At 44.3% G+C, this 21,584-nt stretch overlaps 1 protein-coding gene across 3 annotated transcripts in view; it reads right to left on the reverse strand.

The window, feature by feature from the left end:
- Positions 1-21,584, reverse strand: part of pex5la (peroxisomal biogenesis factor 5-like a) — a 235,196-nt gene that overhangs the window by 70,524 nt on the left and 143,088 nt on the right. For all 3 annotated transcript variants that reach the window (XM_038816591.1, XM_038816590.1, XM_038816592.1), the window contains 3 exons: positions 14,593-14,704; positions 5,419-5,628; positions 534-657 (listed from right to left, as the gene is read on the reverse strand). In XM_038816591.1, coding sequence (XP_038672519.1) covers positions 534-657; positions 5,419-5,628; positions 14,593-14,704 — 446 coding nt within the window. The remainder of the gene's footprint in view (positions 1-533; positions 658-5,418; positions 5,629-14,592; positions 14,705-21,584) is intronic.

Genomic DNA, 21,584 nt, shown 5'->3' on the forward strand with positions numbered 1-21,584 from the left:
ATTCTCGTGGAGGTAAGAACAAGTGATGGGGAGAAGCCCAGATTGCATCATAGAATTTACAGTGCAGAAGGAGGCCATTAGGCCCATCATGCACCCTGGCTGCATATAGCTCAATGGATCTTTGACTACCGCACCAGATTTTCTGGTCGCATGCGACGGGTCCCAGCACAAGTGGGACATAACATCTTGCATAACATTTTTCCAGTGCAAGACTGATTAGTTAGGATTGATGTGGGGATGTGTCGGTGTTGGGCACAGTAAGAAGTCTTAGAACACCAGGTTAAAGTCCAACAGGTTTGTTTAGAGTCACTTCATCAGGTGACTTTAACCTGGTGTTGTAAGATTAGTTAGGAGGCAGACAATGAGAAACCATCTCATGATAATATTGTTTATTCCTCACTGAAGTTGTAAATGAAAGGTTCTTACTAGCTAAGGAAGAGGATAGTTCCACAAGGTGGCGCAAAATGAGCAGCATACCAACCCTTGAGCAAGTTGCCAATACAAAATTGATTAGTATAGAAGATGTTATTTACCATACGAACTCCTGTGAGGCTGCCCTGTTGGAACGCCTCCTTTCTGGAACCCATTGATCCTCAGGATTTTTCGCACTTTGCAGGTTTACTTCTTCCCATTTCTCTAAATGTGGGGGCACACTGACTGAACAAAGATTAGAAGAAACATTGTTATTGCTGTGGAAATAAAAAGTATTTAGCTTTCATTCTGCTGTTGATTGACAATAAAGTATAAATTCTTCAGACAGTAGACAACTTGGATCTTTCTTTCACCTTATGCAAGGTAATTGAAACTTTATTCATTTGATAAAAATAGTTTTCCCTCCACTTAAGGAGAAACGTTAGTTACCAGTACAACTTACTGGTCGTCAACTCAGCAAAGTTGGTGTCAGATCCACTGACATTGCTGCCTCACAGCACCAGGACCCGGGTTTAATTCCGGCCTTGGGTGACCTTGTGGAGTTTGCACGTTCTCCCCGTGAGTTTTCTCCGGGTTCTCCAGTTTCCCCTCAGCCCAGAGATATGCAGCTTAGGATGGACTGGCCATGCTAAATTGTTCTTTAGGTGTCCAGCGATGTGCAGGTTAGGTTACGGGGATAGTGCGGGGGAGTGGACCTGGGTAGAGTGCTCTTTCGGAGGGTTGGTACAGACTCAATGGGATGAATAGCCTCCTTCTGCACGGTAGGGATTCTATGAATATTTTATTTCTCCTTCAAAGTTAAGTCCAGAAACCCAGGAACCTCCTTTCTATCATTTTGTGAGACAACCAGTCATTTTTTGTGAATAATCAATTAACTTAATTATAGTTATGTACTCCTTGATAGAAAGATGCTTAAAATTTCTATGATAGAAAATTGACAACATTGTAATATATAGCCAGTTAATAAAAAAGGCTGCTTGTAATGCATTTTTCTTGACATAAGAACCACGCAGCAATATTGTATCACACACTGTGAATTATAATTGAAAGAAACAGGATAGAAGCACCATGGTTAGCAGTAAGTAGTATCAATTCTTTAGAAGAACTCAAAAATTAAGAATCAAAATAACTTTTGCAGTACGAATGGGCAATGCTGCAAAATGTAGTTTAATCACAGATTCTTCATAAAAACCAAGATGTGCCATATATTTTTCCACAGAAAGCGACAATAAAGAGAATTTACATGGCACAAAATTCAGCAATTTCATACTGAAATAAGAATTTTAAATGATTATATTGAAAAGGTGAGTTCGTCGCTGTGCTCAATGTTGAATGTAAGAACTAAATGAAAAGGTATATAAAATGACCATCTAAAATATCTAAAGACACTCCAGTGAGATTAACAATGGAGTAGAAAATTATTCTAATTACATGTTTTCCAGGTAGAAAAAAAAATCAGCTTTTGTGTTTGACATCCCATGCCAACACAGAGCTGTAGAGTGGCTTTCCCAGGCATTCTGGACAGTTGTAGATGCTAATTAGGGAGCTTACATCCCTTACATTGATGGTGCTCTCTGTAAAATCTGATCATGATGTGCTGAGCCAGTCCAGCACCGAATTCTTCAGCGGTTCCCGACTGCTTTCCTGAATTCACAGTGGGGCCAATCATCCCATCCCCCAACCATTGTCCAGTTGTCAGTGAGACAAGAAGTCCATGTTCCCTATTGGCAATATACAAGGCATGTAGGACATGGCAGGTTCTAACAGCTAGCACATAAATGTTACTGAAGTCCTTATGTCACTGTTTCAGAATAAGGGTCAGCTCTCAATTAAAATAGAGATGAGGAGGATTTTGTTTTTCCACTAATCTTCAGAATTCCCTGTCCCAGAGAGCAGTGGAGGCTGGAACATGGAATATATTCAAGGCTGAGTAGACAGATTGTTGACTTACAAGGGATTCAAGGATTTTGGAGAGAGAGGGGGGGGCGGGGGCGGGGCGGGGTGAGTGGCACATACGTAGGAAGGTACAGTTTAAGGTCACAATCAGACCAGCCATAATCTCGGTCAATGGCAGAGGAGGCTGGAGGGACCAAATGACTGCCTGCTTCTATTTCTTATGCTCTTAATTTTGGCATTGCACATGTTCCACTCAGATCAGCCAAAAATGCCTTTGAGTTTCTTTGACATCATAGATATCAGTTTTGAATCAGCTGGGCACCCTCTGTACTGATGAGCCTGCCTAATCTCAAGATCTTGCTCACATCAATCCAAGCCAAAAAGGGACGACCAGGAGAGTGGCAGCAGGGCACTCAGTCGAAAGCTCCATTTGAGGTTGCTCTATTTTTGTTTCCTTTCAATAGGTGGGGGGGGGGGGGGGGGGGGGCATGGGCATGGGGGGAGGGCTGAAAATGCAGCCCCATATACAAGAGGCATCCTCCCAAAATGGTCATTCTCCTCCTTTAATCCTTCCCCCCCCCCGGCCTGTTGAATTCAGTCCCCATCTCCCCTTCACTCCAGACCCGAACGGAACTGGGCTCCCTGGCGTGGTGGGACTGCCTCTAGTCCGAACGGTCTCCAGCACTCCCACAGGTGCTGGTGGGACTACTCTCTAAGGCAGGAATTCCACCTGAAGTAGGGACAGAAATCTTGCCTTAAAATTATGAACACGGCTCCCAGCATTAAATGGCTACGTGGCAGCCGTCCAGATTGTGGATGTATTCCCTACTCTCCAGGTGACAGCAGTGCCCCACAAAATCCACCCCACTGATACATTTGATATCTTAATCTAATTGTTCATAGCATCATTGCATGTCTATCCTAGAACTTAAAATGTTCTTGAAATCAGGATCAAAGCTATTTCTCTATGAACAATTCTGTTTATGCAGATTTAGCTACTGGTACTCCATCAAGGAATAGATGTATAACCCTTGTTATTGGAATACTAGTCTTTACTATTCTCTAGTTTCTCAGCCAATTTAATTTCAACCTTGAATTTAACCGCTTTTGCTTAATACTCCATCAGAACATGCATATCTTACATCTCGTCTAGCTTGGTTTTCCACACATCTAATAATGCATAGATGGGTTTTCCATTGATATTTGAGTTAATGCTAATTTCTCTGGCTTTTTTTTTATGTTGCGGGAAATGCCATCTAATTCAGACTAATGGTGGCCCAGTGTTTACAGGAGTTAGCTCACATATTTCATTTCATTGTGAGAGTATGAAGAAGCTTTCCTCATTTTCCATATTAAAAATAGCTTGAAATATTGATATTGTGGTGGGTGAAATTAATCACATCAATGGTTACAATCCATCACTGCCACTTCATAGAGCATACTTCCTATGAGTGTGTAAACAGTAGGGGAGTCCATGTCAATCTTGCCAAATTGAAAAAGATTCATCATGAAGGAGAATGGCAGACAGTTATTTTCAAGTAATATAAAACATTATTTATTGAATACATGGAGTTTATTTTCTGTGTGGGGACCACAGTGTTGGTGGCAGAGACTCATTCAAAATATTCATTATGATGAACAAATAACATGTCAACATGGGGAAATTGAATTTCTAGGAAAAGCCGGGAATACCAGAATATTTGTTAGACTTTTTCCACAGAGGCAGTGGCCCTGCTCCCTGGCTGAGCCCGCCTGTGTCTGGCTGGGAAGCCACGAGCAGATTTTACAGTCAGGTTTTTAACGGACTGAGGTCCTCCTGGCTTCTGCTCTACATGGGAGGGTATCTCACATGCCAGTGCTGCTGACCAGTCAGAGGGCTGGCAGCTCGCCAATCCCAACAGCACCATCGGGAGTGCTGACCTCTGTTGGAACTGCAGCAGGCCCTGAGGAGGAACGGTGATTCAGGCTGGGTCCCACAGTAATTCTGGGAGGCTTCATCAGGGCCAGGGCCAATCGGCTAGGCTCCAGCGATGGGGAGGAGCAATCGGGAAGCCATTGGTGGGAGGAGCAATTAATTACTGTCGAGGAGTGCCTCAGTTAGGCACAGGATGCCTGAACAACAGCAGCCTTAAAAGAAAATCCATATTCAGTTTTTGCAAGGAAATTGTGAATTTGTGAGGTAAATTTGAATAGAAAACTTGATTGGTCTCCGATAATAATTATATTGCTACTCATAAAACAAGTAATGAACGCAACACAATTGTGCAATTTTCAGGTCAAAGACCTCTTAGACATTCTGACGATACATCATCGATGCTGCCTGACCTTGGGCTAGGTTTCTCTGCCTCACCCGCAGCAGGAATCACTGGCCCTGCCGAAAGTCAATGGACGTTTAGCTGGGCTGCCAAACGTCGGCGCGCGACAGGTCCCACCACGATCTGGAAAGTCAAGACCTTTTCTGTTTTATTTCCAATTTCCAGCAGTATTTTGCCTTTTCACCTTAATTCCCGCTATTCATTCATATGAATCCACTGATTAAATATAATTAACCTGTTGCATTGGAAAACTGTAATATTGTCAGGCTATTCAAAGCAAGAATGCACGAAACACAGAGCACTGTCTTCAGTATTGCTAACTAAATTTCAGAAATTAAAAAGGTATATCAACCCCAAATTAAAATCTGATTTTGAATTCTCTCATGACCACAAAATTCTCAATGCTATTTGTTTCATGATTTGACATTTTCTGTATATTTGATTATCTTAATGTGAAGAAAAACACTTGGTGAAAAAAATTCCCCAAAATAAATAACCTGCCGCTGATGGCAATCTGAAACAAATTCAGAAAATGTTGGAACCTCACAGCAGGTCTGTCAGCACCTGTAAAGAGGATAAATAGGCAAGTTATGAGGCAGCTATGCTTGAAGTTAAACTTTGGTGCTCCTGTAGGTTGATTACTTGGGGTATGCCTCTTGCTCACCTAATGCAATGTGTAAAATTTCAATACATGGGGAAGAATGTCCAGGAAAAAAAAACGATGTCAAAGTCAACAGAATAAAATTGAACAATTCAGGATTTATTCAATTCATACCAGAATCCAGGGACGGCCTATGTGGGGCTTTGACATTCTGAATACTTTGTTCAATTTCAACTTTGATTAAGTCTGTGTCATCTTGCTCTTTTCGAAAGGGGGCAGGTTTGGCGGCTTCATTTCTTGACGCAACATCAGATTTCTTTGTCTTGCTGCTGCTTGTCATAGCTGGCTCCGTAAGGTCCAGGAGGTCCAAAGCCGGTGACAAAACTGTAACATTAAATGGTGTTATTAAAATTATGTGGACGGTAAGGCAGCCTTAGTAAATTTGATTTACATTTTCTTGCGGAAACATTTGACGAGAGCATTAGAGTAAGTTTTTCCCCTGAAAGATTACTTTACCAGTGTAATTTTCCGACTACTTCCCTTAGGGAACGTCGCTTGTCAGCAAGACACAGGCGCACTTTGTATACAATTATTATCTGAAATGGCTGGAAAACTGTACACAGTTGCACCTGACTTTCTGATGCAAGTTGTTTGTGGATGAGACTCTTCAACAGCAGGAGGTAGGAAGAGTGCCAGCTATTAGTGATTGTTTTGCAAAAATTAGGATAAATTAAAATTCTGCAAATAAGCAGGTCACCCATAATTAAATTCAACAGTAAATGATAGCTGTGATACCACTCTCCCAGTGGAGAAGCTCACAGGGTTGTGAGACAGAGAAAAGGCTATAACTTTGCCGCCTTGATTCTTCAACCTGTGCTTCCTGTAATTATAAATTCCCAGATCATTATAAAGAAAACCAAATTAAATTAAAAAAAAAAAATTTAATCTTAAAGTCTTACTATAAGATACTTTCTGATTGGTTACAGGAATACACACAAGGTATTCATGCTGCTCATCTTAATTACAATTTTTTTTAATTAATTGGACGTGGACATCACTGACTAGGCCAGCATTTGTTGCCCATTCCTTAATGGCTTTTGAATTGGGTAGCTAGGCTATTTCAGAGGCAACTGTGGGTCTGTGGGCCAGACCAGGTAAAGATGGCAAATTTCCTTCCAAGGACATTAGTGAACCAGATGGGTTTAAAAAAAAACGACAATTGACAATGGTTTTATGGTCATCATTAGACTCTAATTCCAGACTTTCAAATGTCACCATCTGCCGTGGCAGGATTCGAACTCGGGTCCCCGGAGCATTACTCTAGGCCTCTGCAGTACTGGTACAGTTGCCACTGCTCCCCCTGACATTTCACTTATCCCAATTGCAACCTGAATTCATTGTGAATCTGTAGTACAATTATGCGATGATAGAAATACCCCCAGTAATAAGTTATCTGAATTCTTTACTTTCTCCTTCAGTCCTGTCAATCGTTGAAGCAAAGGGCTAAAAAACGGATTTCTCCTGTTTCCAGGGATGAAAGTTGCACCTGGGCCCACTGAGTCAGGCAGTCTGCAAACTTTGTGCTGCCTCCTCATTTGAATGATTGTCGCATTCAATTGAGGTGTGGCCTACTGCTGACCAGCTGAATACTCAGCACAACCAGCACAGAAGCCACTGCTGACTGCCTACAGTGAAAGCAGCTCTCAGGGGGAGGATAATAAATGGAGCAAGAGAAAAGGCTACCAAGTTCTCAGATGCAAGGCTGAAGGCCTTCATCAAGAGATCAAAAGGAGGAGAGGGGCTATGTTTCTGTGAAGGGTAAGGCTCACCCCGAGAAGGGAGCAGCCAAGGGAGGTCAATTCTTGCAGTCTGGCTCCAAGGACCTGGAATTAGTAGCGGGAGATGATCAATGACCACATGCAGCTAATCAATGTCAGTAAAGGCACCTTCACATTAGCTCTTCTACCAACCACATCATAAAGCTCTCATGCTGCTCATCACTCAGGCCTAAAACCCAGATACTTCACCTTATCCCCACACACCCGTCAATGATACCAGCCTCACATGATCACTCACAGCCTCAACATACTTCCAGCTATTCAACCATAGCAGGCATATCACTCAAAACATTGCAACACATTCTCTGACATTTTTCCCTTTCTCTTGCATGACAATGAAGCCCCTAATTGCAGGGAGTAGCAGTGAACCAAACCAGGAGAGGTGTATCAGCATTATCTGACTCTTTGGAGTAAACTGTGCTCTGTAAAATTGGACTGACAGTGACAGAAGCCGATGCATCCAAAACTGCTGGGAATATTCAGGATGATGGTCTGTTGCTGCCATGGTTCTTCTCAAATCACACTCCAACCTCCCCCTGTTCTCTGGCATGAAGTGAAAGCTATAGATTGTATGATAAACATATTCCTTTTCACCCAAATCAACAGAACATAAATGGCAACCAACCGAGGTGATGAGGATTTATTCAATTGCTACACATGAAGGTGCAATGGTGAGACGAAAACCAAGGACAAATCAGATCTACTCCAGCTCCTTTTCTATCGTACAGTCTTACTGCATCTATGACCAGTTCGGAAATGCAGCCCAGAGCAACAAATAAGAATGAGAATCTCACAGGTCACTGTGAGCAATTAAATAAACCTCCAGGCAAGGTTACCATTGCATGATCTGGACGTACCAGCAGACTACCTTTATGCTTTAGAGACCCATACCTTCATCAGTTCTATGCACTTAAATAATAGCAACTAAGCACAAACATGGTAAATCTTTGTGCTCCTTTGGAAAGGGGGGGGGGGGCGGTTAGTATCTTTCTTTTTAAAAGGGGGGTGTCTGATATCAGCAATACATCACAAGAAGGGCATGTCATGTGATCCAGTCTTAGTTTCACTTTTGCTTCGAGTAGAAAACACACACAGCTCTGATCTTTTCAAGCGTTATACCAATGTATAACTGTTCTCATGTGCCTAATCTTAATAAATGAACCCACAACGTGTTTACCCAATCTCTTATGAGTGATTGATGCCTTGTGTCTTGTACAGTAATCAATCTTAAGGCACTATATATTTATAATAACAGGACATGGTGGCAATGGTGGGAACTTTGAAGATGACTTAAGACTCTTTAATTGCCTATCTCCGTATATTCCTAATTTTGCTCATAAACCATCGTGAAGGGAATTGTTGAGAAAGAACAGGCCTTTCCTGTGGTACAACACCATCTGTACCTCTTTGAAACATTGAAAGAGTCATTATCAGAAACACCAACATTGCAATTTTACAATCTTAGTTAGAAAACTACCCTGGGAATGGATGCCTCACATCAAGTTTTGGGAGCACATATGCTACAAACAAGCAAACCAATTGCATTTGCTTCAAAATGTAGGTCCATGATGCAATCCAACTGCTCCAATATCAAGCAAGAAACATTACCTATATTTTTTGGAATCGTGCATTTTCACACTTATCTGTTTGTGGTCGACATCTACCACAAGCCACTGGAGGTGATTCGTAAAAACAGTCATTGTCCTTGATAAAGATGAGGTTATGATTGTGAGATAAGTGCACGGCAGATAAAGTGGTCATTTTGGATTCACTTAACAGTTGCCTAACGCAGGGAAAACAGCAGATGTATCCTTAAATCCACAAGTTGACTTATTTGACATTGAACTTAAAGATGTTCTCCAGTTTGATCTGATGCATTTTGTGCAATGCAAATGCCAGCAGCTACAAGAAAAAATGGTGAAAGATTCCACACTACAGAAACTGTGGCAAACCATTGTCGAAGGACAGCCAATTTAATGCAGCATGTCCACAAACACATTAGACCATTTTGACCTTGTCGGAATGAGCTAGACATCTCCTGGGAAGTCATTTTTGAAGGCAGGCAGAATATTATACCAGAACCGTTGCAATATTCTTCAACAACTCATAAACGGGCATTGATCGGACAAGACGTCTCACAAGAGACACAGTCCCCTGGCTGGGTATGAACAATGACACTCTAGTCATTGTTAAGAAGTATGAGCAGTGTCAATATCATATGCCAAGTCAGCACAAAGAACCACAACAGCTTTTAGATTTTAAGATCTATAAAATTCCAGTAAATTTTACCACACAGTGATTTTATATCTCCTGGGGTTGCTTCTGAGGTAAACCAGCACTTTGCTTTTCAAATCAGGCTTTCTTCACACACTGCTTGCTGAGAGGTAAACATATATTATTGCTGTTGACTAAGATCTAAAAATCAGCTCTCCTGCATAGGTTTCAGCATCTCCTTAAATATGTTTGTTCCTCTTGATCTCTCCCTTATCTGACCTAATAGAACTGCAGACACAATTACCTTTATCACTTTGTTTTAGCTCTTAGAATTGAAAAGAAAAATAATCACTTCCCTGACACCTTTCATTCCGAAACAACCTTTTCAAATCTTTACATGTTCTGCACCCATTGTCACTAAATTGTCTTAGGTAAACATCTGTTTGCAGTGTTGCTAAACATGGCAAATGCGCATTTAGATTCACACAGTCACTCTGCCCCTGCTTTCCTGCTTTAAGTATCTTACTCATATATCCCTATTGTTTAAAATATATAACCAAAACATCACCAGCAGAAAATAGTTCAATTTCTTGGATTTCCCTGACATTTTCACGACAACCTACTACTCTCCCAGAAACTAGAGAGGAGCTTTTAAAGCTACAAGAGAAGATGACCAACACGCACAATATAAATGTCAGTGCAAAAATGCCATGTTTACAGTTGGGACAACAACTGGCATTTAGGGTCCCACAGAAAGCAGGTTGCAACCAACCGAGGTGACAAGAATCTATTCAGTCAGTGCACACAAAGGCACAATAGTGAGATGTAACCAAGGACAAATCACATCCACTCCAGCTCCTCATTGACTGTACAGTCTGACTGCATCTAGGACAAGGTCCCAAATGCAGTCCAGAACAACATCCAAGAATGACAATTTCACAGATCACTGTTAGAAATTAAAGAAACCTCCAGACAAGGTTACCATTACAGGATCTGGACATATCAGCAGATTACCTTTACGCCTTAGAGACTGATAACTTCATCAGTTCCATGCACTTCTGCAATGGTAACACATGTGTATGACTATCACAGATTAAAAACTTCAATCTATATGCATCAACTGTGTACAAAATTTCACTTATGGGTGTCAAGTTGTCGGCACAGTGGTTAGCACTGCTGCTTCACAGCATCAGGAACCCGAGTTCAGTTCCAGCCTTAGGCGACTATCTGTGTGAAGTTTCCACTTTCCCCCTGTGTCTGCGGGGGTTTCCTCCGGGTGCTCTGGTTTACTCCCACAGACCAAAGATGTGCAGGTTAGGTGGATTGACCATGCTAAATTGCACCTTAAGTGTCCAGGGATGGGCAGCACGGTGGCCTAGTGGTTAGCACAACTGCCTCACGGTACTGAGGTCCCAGGTTCGATCCCGGCTCTGGGTCACTGCCCGTGTGGAGTTTGCACATTCTCCCCGTGTTTGTGTGGGTTTCGCCCCCACGACCCAAAAATGTGCAGAGTAGGTGGATTGACCACGCTAAATTGCCCCTTAATTGGAAAAAATAATTGGGTACTCTAAATTTATAAAAAAAAGTGTCCAGGGATGTGCAGGCTAGGTAGGGTTACGGGGATATGGCTGGGGAATAGGCCTAGTTAGGATGCTCTTTCAGAGGGCCGGTGCAAACGCGATGGGCCAAATAACCTCCTTCTGCACTGTAGCGATTCTACGGTCACAAATTAGGTGTAAATTTTGCTGCCAATACAAATTCCTATTTCCACATTTATTTTGGCATTTGACTATGTACATTTGTAAAATACAACTTCAAACAGGTGCAGACCTTCAGTTTTGCTACTCACAACTCCTCAATTTGCACCTTAGAAAAGCCCCATGTTCCTATCCTGCTTCTTAAATTGCTGCCAATTTTGGTTCGGATTATAATCATCATAAAAATTCAAAATATTAATGAAAAATAGGATAGACTGTTCATCTGGGTAACAGATGATCTCCGAATGGCCTGGTCAAATTATGGCCAACCCTCTAACATTGCTTCATTTGAAGACTAAACAGTGCCTTGCTTCCCATGCCATCTACCATGCCATAGGCAATTGGCTCAATATACATTAAAAGTTTGGCATTTTGTGGTGCAAAAACACTTTCTGTAACACATTTCCTCCCAAAATTTGACAGTGACCCTCCGAATATTTTATAACAGCGAACTCCACATGAGCAGTGCCATAAAATAATAATGTATGTATTAAAATGTGCAAAATATATGGGAATACACAAGAAATACACACATACATATGTATATGATTCAGTCAGGGCAGCACGGTGACTCAGTGCTTAGCACTGTTGCCTCATGACGCAGAGGACCCAGGTTTGATCCCAGCCCCGGATCACTGTCCGTGTGGAGTTTGCACATTCTCCGCGTGTTTGCGTGGGTCTCACTCCCACAACCCAAAGATGTGCAGGATAGGTCGATTGGCTAAGCTAAATTGCCCCTTAATCGGAAAAACAAGTAATTGGGTGCTCTAAATTTATGAATCAAAATATAGGATTGAAATGTATACCTTTTGTGTATATAAACATTGACATGATGGCATATACAGCAGATAGCTAAACTGGTTAAGCATGTAATATTAGTCAGGGCGGCACGAGGCACAGTGGTTAGCACTGCAGACTACGACACTGAGGACCCAGGTTGGAATCCCGGCCCTGGCTCACTGTCTGTGTGGAGTTTGCACATTCTCCCAGTGTCTGCATGGGTTTCACCCCCGCAACCCAAAGATATGTATGTTAGGTGGTTTGGCCACACTAAATTGTCCCTTAATTGGAAAAAATGAATCAGATACTCTAAATGTATTTTTTTTTAAATTTGTGTCACACACAGGTCAGATGGAGAGAAGACAAGGATAATGAAGAAGTTCTCCGAATGGTGGGGGAGGGAGCAAGGATGGGGGGCTTCATTAATTAAAGGCAAAAACGTTGGATTGGCCAAATTCTAAGGAATGGGAGCTTGCTGATTGAGGTGACTGAAGGAAGATTGGAGGGATGTAGACCAAGAGGAAGAAAGTGAATTATGCTGCTGGACAACATAAAATTGAAAATAGGAGGATCCGTGAGCAACTAATGAGGAAGGTGCAAGGCCATGGGGCATGGAGAAATGAGCAGATGAACTGCCCTTGGGCAGATCACCGCTAATATTAAAACAGCAGCATGGCAGAGGTCTCAGAGCTGCTTGTGTTATGTGTTTGGCAGGTATTCTAGCACATAGTGCATGGAAACACATTTTTACTGATGGAATTTAAATGTGAATGTGACCAGATGATACTTAGCTACTTTTATCCATGAGTGATTACATGACCTATAATGTACTGCTTCATATAAAGCTGAAAGAAAACTGCAGAACAAGTAACAGACCAATGGAGAAAATCTGCTAAGCTAACACATTGGCCAGATTTCTCCAGCCGTTCGCTCGCGGCCGGATTCTCTTGCCCCACCAGCAGTGCACCCCACGGTCTTGAGCTTCCCAGTGGCGAGGGGTGGCTTCACTGGCAATTCCCATTGACAGCAGCGGTAGCAGAGAGTCCCTCCGCCAGTGAATGGAGCGCTGCCTCCCTCCACCGAGAAACATGCCGATGGGAGGCCGGAGAATCCTTTCCCTTTAGTATTCATGAATCAAACCAGATGTTGATCGTTTTTTAAAAAGTAGATGGATTATTAATCTCACTTCTCAAATACTTTCTCTGACACGCTTGTATTTTCATTCATCTACATCCTTTTCGTGGTATCTTACGAGGATTAAATATATTTCTGTCAGCTTTAACTCATTTAAGTTAGATGGGTCACATATAAGAAAGTGTGTGTGTCCTATTTTTACATTATGTATTACATAGTTGTAAAAATGGCTTTCAAGTATATTACTTTTGCATTTTATATTTTCAGAGCTGAAGGAAAAGACAATGGTTGCGTAGTGGTATTGTCATTGGATTAGTAATCCAGAGACCCAGTGAAATGCCCTGGGTTCCAATCCCACCAATAAAAGAAGCTGAAATTAAAAGTTGAATGATGACACCATTGTCGATTGTCATAAAAATCCATCTGATTGACTAACGGCCTTTAGGGACGGAAATCTGTCATCTTTACCTGGTCCGGCCTACATGTGACTTCAAAACCTAAAGCCATGTCATTGACTTTTAAATACCCACCGAAATGCCGCTCAATTCAAAGGCATTTAGGGATGGATAATAAATGCTGGCCCAGCCAGCGACGGCCACATCGCATGATGACCAGCTGATCCACTACTGACTGTTTTGCAACCTCATCCAAGTTCATCCCAGATTGTGAAATGAAAATGAAAAGAAAATGAAAACCGCTTATTGTCACGAGTAGGCTTCAATGAAGTTACTGTGAAAAGCCCCTAGTCGCCACATTCGGTGCCTGTTCGGGGAGGCTGGTACAGGAATTGAACTGTGCTGCTGGCCTGCCTTGGTCTACTTTAAAAGCCAGCTATTTAGCCCAGCGTGCTTAACCAGCCCCTGGTTTAGGTGACTTCAGACTTTTGAATGAGGTTATATAGATACAAGATTAAATTTAAGGCAGACACCGTTGTTTTTTTTACAGGCGCTGCGAGGCTGAAAATACCTTATCGGGACACCCAAAGAATGTGAATTATGAGAGATTTATGACAGAGAATAGGAGACATTTATTTTTACTCAGAGAATGCACCAATGAAAATGAAATGAAACTGAAAATCGCGTATTGTCGCAAGTAGGCTTCAAATGAAGTTACTGTGAAAAGCTCCTAGTCGCCACATTCCGGCTCCTGTTCGGAAAGGCTGGTACGGGAATTGAACCCAGCGGCACTGGCAGCCATTAGTGACTGGAATTGAGAGCAGGTCAACTGTTAAGTGATTGAAGGAAATAGTAATAAAAGGATATGGGAACAGGGAGGCCACGTGATTGAGACTGACACAAGTGGAGGATAAACACCAACACAGATTGGCTAGCCTAAATGCCCTGTTTCTGTTAGCAATTAGAACTAATTAGAATTACATTCTGAATAAAGTCACAAATTTCAATAATTTGTGCATGCATGGTATAAAAATCACACAAGTTGTTATACACTACAGAGACATCCTAATTTTCATAAAATTTAATTCCAATTTCTGCAGATATCAATTAACTTTTTGCATAGTAATCCCAAATAAATCATAATTACACTGGACTGTTATTGGGCAAAATCATTTTAAAGAGTGATCGGGTTAAGTTTCTGCTCTTTGAAGTACTCAGGTTAATGGTCACCTGCTGTGTTTGATGTTGGTGTACGTGAAACTCTGTCAGCTTTTGCTTCAAGTAGAAAATCATCAATCGAGGGGCTCAGGAGGGGTCGACTCTCCTGTTGTTCATTCACCAGCTAAAAATAGAAATAAAAGAAGCAGTCAGACAGAGGAAGATGCAGGGGAGAGCTCAATAATGAAACAAACTTTCAATGAAAATGTTACGTCTATATTTCAAGACAGCCAATTTAGACAGGGGTCTGGTTTGTGTTGCCTTTAGAAACGTCTAGCTAAATATAGCAAGGTTTTATATTTTGTTTGATGAATTGTGTAATAAAACTTTAAATAATGAGAAATATTCTTTGGTGCAAATTATATGGTGTAAATGCAATGATGCTTTTCTGGTAACTTGTGTTTTATCGTATTCAGTATTATTGTGACAACTGAAGCCTAATTTAACCAAGGTGTAATCAACCATTGGTCAGAGTGAAATCACATATCTTCGAACTTAAACAGACATTTTTTAACTACAGTAATTATCCTTCAACCTCTGAAGATATGAACTTTCTTTTTCCTGCTTCAGCCACTTGTAGCCACCTGGGGTGGCCACGTCCCGATTCCAAAATGGACACTTGCAAAGAGTAAAGGGAAAAATGGACAGTGCTAGGAAAACAAGCAGGTGCAAGGTTTGCCTGTGGATTGGAACGTGCAGATCCCAGACAGAACTGATACTACAAGCCATTAGCACAATAATGGGCTATCTCCGGGGACAAAAGAGAAACATTTAAGCAATCGGTACCAGGCCAGACTCCCCGGCGCCAGTGGAGACTAAAACAAAGGCAGGCCAACGGGTAACTAGGGCCCGCCCACCATCGAGGAATTACCCCTTTATTGGAGAGAATCAATACAAATGATTGGAACATGGTCCAATTAATTGGGACCAAGTTCAGGAACCGCCCAGAAGGGCGCGAAACCCTTTGGGGTATAAAGAAGAGTCTCTCTTCTTCTTCACCTTGGCCTTTGACTCTCAGCGACTAGAGGCCCGCCAAGCACCAGCCACGTAAGTCGAAGGTCAAAGCACGCTACGAGATAGGCGCTCCTACTATTCTATACCAGTTCAAAGCTAGCAGTATCAGAACCGGACAACGACCATTGTTCCTCTGACTGAGTGGACGCCCGAAGCTAAGTATAGGCTTTTAGTAGTAGTTGTAGTTTAGTGAGTAGAGTTTGTGCATGAGTAATAATTGACTGTGTGTATAAATAAATGTGCATTGATTTCAAACTTACTAACTGGTGTATCGAGTCATTGATCAGTATTTGGCTTTGAACCTTGTGGTGGTATCACAAAGATACCTGGCGACTCTTGAGCAAAGGTAATTAAAACAGAGCAAAGTAAGGAAAGCATAACGAGCAACACACTCTAACTCAGCATAAATTGTGACAAAGATCTCAGATTAGGCGAACGAAAAAGTGACAGAGCACAGGTGATGGGTGGCAGAGGTAAAGGGATTCAAAGTGAAAACGGCATTTGTGGGAGTGATTGAGTGGAGCCTGGAACTCGTTGGGTTGCCAGTGGGTAGCAGTAAGATCATAATCAGACAAGTTGCAGTAGGTGTGGTGTGAGGATGCAGAGAGCTGAAAGGGACATTGGGACCAGAGGCCATACTTTTTTACAGTTGTTGGGTTCAATTCTCTGGTCGCGTTTTGCTCAAGCAAGAGCAGAACACAGGCGGAGGGTCCCGGGAGAGGCCTCTTGCGGGTTTCCCATCAGCCTTTGCAGGATTCTCCCAAGTTCTGCGAGTCATAGGATTGGGAACTCAGCTCAAAAGTGGCGTGACCAAACGGTACTCCCGGACGTAGGTCTTAAACCTATCTAAGACCAACTCACCCAGGATACACCAGCCTCCCTCGATTCCTCAGAGAGCTGGGTGCTGATCAGTGCTGGTCCATAAAAAGGTGGGCCAGGCACAATGACACCTGGGGATGGGGGCTCTCCTGTGCTATTGGAAACCCCAGGGTCATCAGGATCAGTACAGGATGGCCCCCTGGCCCTTCACCTAGAACATGGGCATCTTGGCACTGCTCAGCTGGTACAGCCTTGGTGCCAGGGTGGCAGTGCAAGGGTGCCCGGGTGTAGGGTGACACTGCCAAGGATCAGGGTCTGAGGGGGGGGGGCATGTCCATGAAAGGAGGGTTGAGGGGAGGTTTGAAGAACAGGATGCACAGGGCAAGTAAGTAGGGGCCTCTGGGAAGTTGGGTGGGTGACGGGTGGGGGTCCTGAAGGGTCGGGCCCCCCCACAGGGTGCAGTCACTTGTGGGGTGTTGGGTGGTGCCCATGTGTGTGGGGGGTGACATTGCCCATGGGTGGGAGGGGGGGGGGGCACACAAACTCACTTAGACATTGGGACACCCTTTCAAAAAGGTGGCCTGATCTCTGGTTCCAGCTCCCCAGTGCCAAGTGTGGGCTAAACCGGTGAGAAACTTCCCAGGTCCAAATAAGTCATTGAAAGAGTCATTGAATAGCGGTGGGGAACTCGCTGGCAGAGCCAGGGGGAAACTTCCTCAAAAGCCCACCACAAATGAACTTATAAAATTTTGGGGCGAATCGCGCCAATAATCTGGTTGTTCAAGTAGGTTATGCTATGCAGAATTCCTTTGGAATTGCAGTGCAGTGTTTTGTTTCGGAATGTTAGGCCTCAGCTGGGCACACTGAGCCAAGACGTATTAGGTAAGGATGTGCTAAGGTTTAAGGTGTTCATGAATGTACTGAAGAGCATCTGATCATTGCAAACAATGGGGAGAGAGAAAATAGGAGAGAAAGAAATGAGGGTCAGGAAAGAGTAGGAACGGAGCTTGACACAAAAATCTGGCAGTGATCAAATTTAGTTTTTTCTGTGATTGTGTGAATGTTGGTGTTAGCAACATTCTCCAGATCAGCTACAAGGAGTGGAGGAGGTGTGGTCATGGGAAGGCATTGGGGTTAACCCACTGAAAACGGTAATTCAGAAAGGGATATAGGGGTACCAAGGTACTTTAGATTTTTTGCCTCAGCATTTGGGGCAGTTCAGAACGAGGGAATCATGATTTGTTTCTTCATCGGAGCACGGTTCTTGTTTTAGTTGGAGACAGGGGTATTCTTCCTCAGCAGAGGAGGAATGGTCTTCAGTTTCTCCTTTTCCCACCTTCAGTTGCTTATGCAGTTCACTTCTAAAGGCCGTGATTAAAACGGATTCTCCATTCCTTCCAAACTAGGACTTCCAGATTGTAACCGCTCTGCATAAAAAAAACATTTTCCTTGCGTCACCGTTAGGGTTTTCTTTTGCTGATCGTCTTAATCCGTGTTCAATGGTTCTCCATCCTTCTGCAAACAGGAATGGTTTCTCTGTATCGGCTCGATCTAGATCCCTCATGATTTTGCGCACCCCTGTCAAATCTCCTTTCAACCTTTTCCCTTCTTCAGTCCCCAACTCCCTTATATTGCTTTTGAGCTTCCACATCTTTTTTGCAATGTGAAGGTGTTTTCAGGGCCTGGTGGAACATTCAAAATCAAAACCCCCTCGCACAGCTGGTTTTATACAGCTTGCGAATGCCCCTTTTAAGGATTGCTGGCTGGTTAGGCCGTGCCTCGCACTTAGTATGCACACTCCAACAATTGCTCCTGAAAATGGGGAACCAGCAGACACCGATTTAAGATAATTAACAAAAGAAAAACCATAACGGACCGGAAGGCCATAAGACATAGGAGTAGAAGTAGACCATTCGGCCCATCAGGTCTGCTACGTCATTCATGAGATCATGATCAATACGAGTGGAGAGGATTTTTAAAGTTTACTCAGCAAGTTGTCTGAAGTACAAACACTTGAAAGGATGGTGGAAGCAGATTCAGCACTAACTTTCAAAAGGGAATTAGGCAGCTGGTTAAAAAAGGGTGGGGTGGGAAATTCAGCTTTTCCATAGAGTTTGCAGGCATGATGAACCAAATGGTTTCCTTCTGTGCTGTATGATTCTCAGTTATGAGGTGTATTGGGAGAATTCCACTGGGGAAGTCAGTGCTAAAGGTCGAAAACATTTAACCAATGAGAAGAATGGGTCAAATTAGATAGTGGGTTGGGGCATCAACATTTTGATTTTCTGTTCCCGGAACAAAATTGCCGATAATGCATCAAACAAAAAGCAATCCATTTCAGAAGGTTGATATCGTGGCTAATGCCGGAGGTTGACAAATTCACATTGCAGCAGTTGCTGTTCTTATGACTGAAATAAACTTGTGCAAGAAATTGTGGATACTCAGGCATAAAGTAGTCATGAGTGCAACTGGTAGGGCAGCACCATGGCGCAGTGGTTAGCACTGCTGCCTCACGACGCTGAGATCCCAGGTTCGATCCCGGCTCTAGGTCACTGTCTGTGTGGAGTTTGCACATTCTCCCCGTGTTTGCGTGGATTTTGCCCCCACAACCCAAATATGTGCAGGCTAGGTGGATTGGCCACGCTAAAATTGCCGTTAATTAGAAAAAATGAATTGGGTACTTTTTGTAAAAAAAACAAAAATGAGTGTAACTGGTTCACGCTTAAAATTTCACGATTTTTAGCACTGTTTCATTTCATTCCACCTAGATTCCACTGTGAAAGGAGCAGGAATCATGCGGAAAATCGAGTTCTATGTTGTTGGTCAGCAGAGTTCAGAGAGCTGTTCCTTGTCTACTTTTTCTACTTGACCCCCCAGGTGACAGCAGATACCCAAAGTGTTCCAATGCCTGCTGAGTAGGAGTATGAAATTATCCCGGCCACGGAATGGCTTTCTTCTGCACCGGGTGCACTGCTATGAGAAAAGTATCGAAAACAATCACCGGTCAGGATGTTTTTTCTACCAAGAAACCTAGGTAACAGTTAGAGTGCAGGCTATCGCCAGGAGAAAAGAAGAAATAAACGGCACGATTCTCTGGCCAAGTTACACTCTCGTTTAAGCGAAATGAAGCCGGTGAATAACGGGAGATGCCAAAAACGAGAACCCCGTAGGCGAAATTGGGATCTTGCTGGAGTGTGGCGAAAAACCGATTATCACCACGCAAGTCCTATTTCCATACAATTAACGGGGGCCACCGTTTATCCAATGGCCTCCCGTCATTCAGCAGCCTCCCCAGCAAGTGGTCACGCTGGCACCAATTAGTACTTCTGTGGGGAGCCGAGGAGGTGAATAGCTATCTTTGCTCACAGGCAAACAGCCCGTGGCCCTGGGCTTGCCACCCCAGTGCTCACCGGGGGGGGGGGTTGGGGACCCTCGGCTGAGAGTGGGGGAACCCTTTGCAGAGACTGGGTCGCCATGCAGCAACCATGCGCGGCACCACCATGCTAACCCCTGGATCATGTGTACCTGTTCAGTGGGGCAACCCTTGTCTCTGCCTGTCTGTCCCACCGACCACCCATAACAACCACTGAATGCTGAGGCCTCTGGCCATGCGGCTGAAGGCTATTGCCGAAAGGGAATTGGCAATCGTGGTTAAGTGAGCACTTCACACAGCCCAAGTGGATTCCCACGGGCCATGTAGCATGTGCAGCCATTACCTAGCATCCCAAACACAACCTGATGCCTGGACACTGTGCCTGAACACTGCGGAAGGCAACACCACACACGCAGCAACCAATATCCGAACACCCAAGGGAGGGACACAGCTCCGGGAACACGTCCATGGTTGGAGAGCGGCTGAGTGCCACAGGAAGGAGGAGGTGCCTGGAGAGATGGGCCAAGGGTTCGAAGGTTTGCCCACATTATAGAAGGAAGGGAAAGAGGCATCATACTGGTCGCACACAAAAGGTGTTTATTATGTCACAATTTCCCACTTTCCCAATGGTGTCACCGCACCCCTCCTCCCCCACCCCCTCCCCCTCTCCCAGTGGCCCGAGTGATCCTCGATATGCTTTGCCTTCCCACCACTGCGTCTAGATATGTCCCCAAAATGCACATCCGAGGTGGAGGTAGCCAGCTGTTTATCATGTCCCGTGGCTTTTGATGCCCCTGGCATGTGTCTTCTGGGAGTTCTGGGACCGGAGGGCCCCGGCTCGCTTGTCGGCGACACATGCACAGCCGTGCCACCCTGTCAGTCTGCTGGCTGTGAGACGCAGCCTCACCAGAGGGGTGGAACCTGGGGGGAGCTGGTGGCCACTGTCGCCATTCCATGGGAAGCGTTTGCATTTGGATTGGCACCCAGCGCCTCCTCCTCCCATTCAGTGCCCACAGGGCCCTGAGGTTCACCTTGGAGCGGAGGGGCAGCTGGTTTGAGACTCAACTGCCCCAGTTCATCTGGCTCTGCCAGCCCTGGCGGTTCCCCGATGCCTGCACCATTGTATCGACGCCCTCGGCAATGCTCCTCAGGTGACTGGGCCATGCTCTGCAGAGCCTCGGCAATGCCCAGCTATGGCTGGGACAAGCTTTGCAGCACCTCAGCCATTTCCATCTGCGAGCAGGATATGTCCCGCAGGACCTCATCAAGGTCAGCCCCGTACTGAGTCACATCCCCCAGTGAGGCAAACATTCTGCCGGGACTTTCGGCCATGGCCGTCACCGACTGTGCAATGCCTTGGACATCTTCACTAATGGTGCTGATGTTGTGCACCAGCCTCTCCACTGCGGTCGCCACCCTAGCAGTGTTGACCTCAGTGCCACGCATTGCCGGTGCCATCTCCTGCACCCATAGCCTCTAGGATCTTCCAAGCGGCAATGGATCTGGGGTGTGACTGGCATCTCCCTCTGAATGTTCTGGCCGCTCCCATCAAGTCCGAGATAGCCTGCTGGACAGTCTCTGCATCAGGCTGTGACCTCGCTGAGTCTTGGGATACAGCAAACCTCTGACTGCTGTCTTTCCTGGGGGTTTCTGCTTCCACCAGATGTACATCAGCAGCAGTGTGGCGTTCACCAGATTGTTCCCCGGAAGCCTGACCACTAACATTTCCCACCGAGGTGAGTGTATCTGCACTGGCGGAGGGTGAGGATGACAGCTGTGACGCCTCAATCGTTGTTTT

The sequence above is a fragment of the Scyliorhinus canicula genome, chromosome 13 (assembly GCF_902713615.1).
Source record: "Scyliorhinus canicula chromosome 13, sScyCan1.1, whole genome shotgun sequence".
NCBI lineage: Eukaryota > Metazoa > Chordata > Chondrichthyes > Carcharhiniformes > Scyliorhinidae > Scyliorhinus > Scyliorhinus canicula.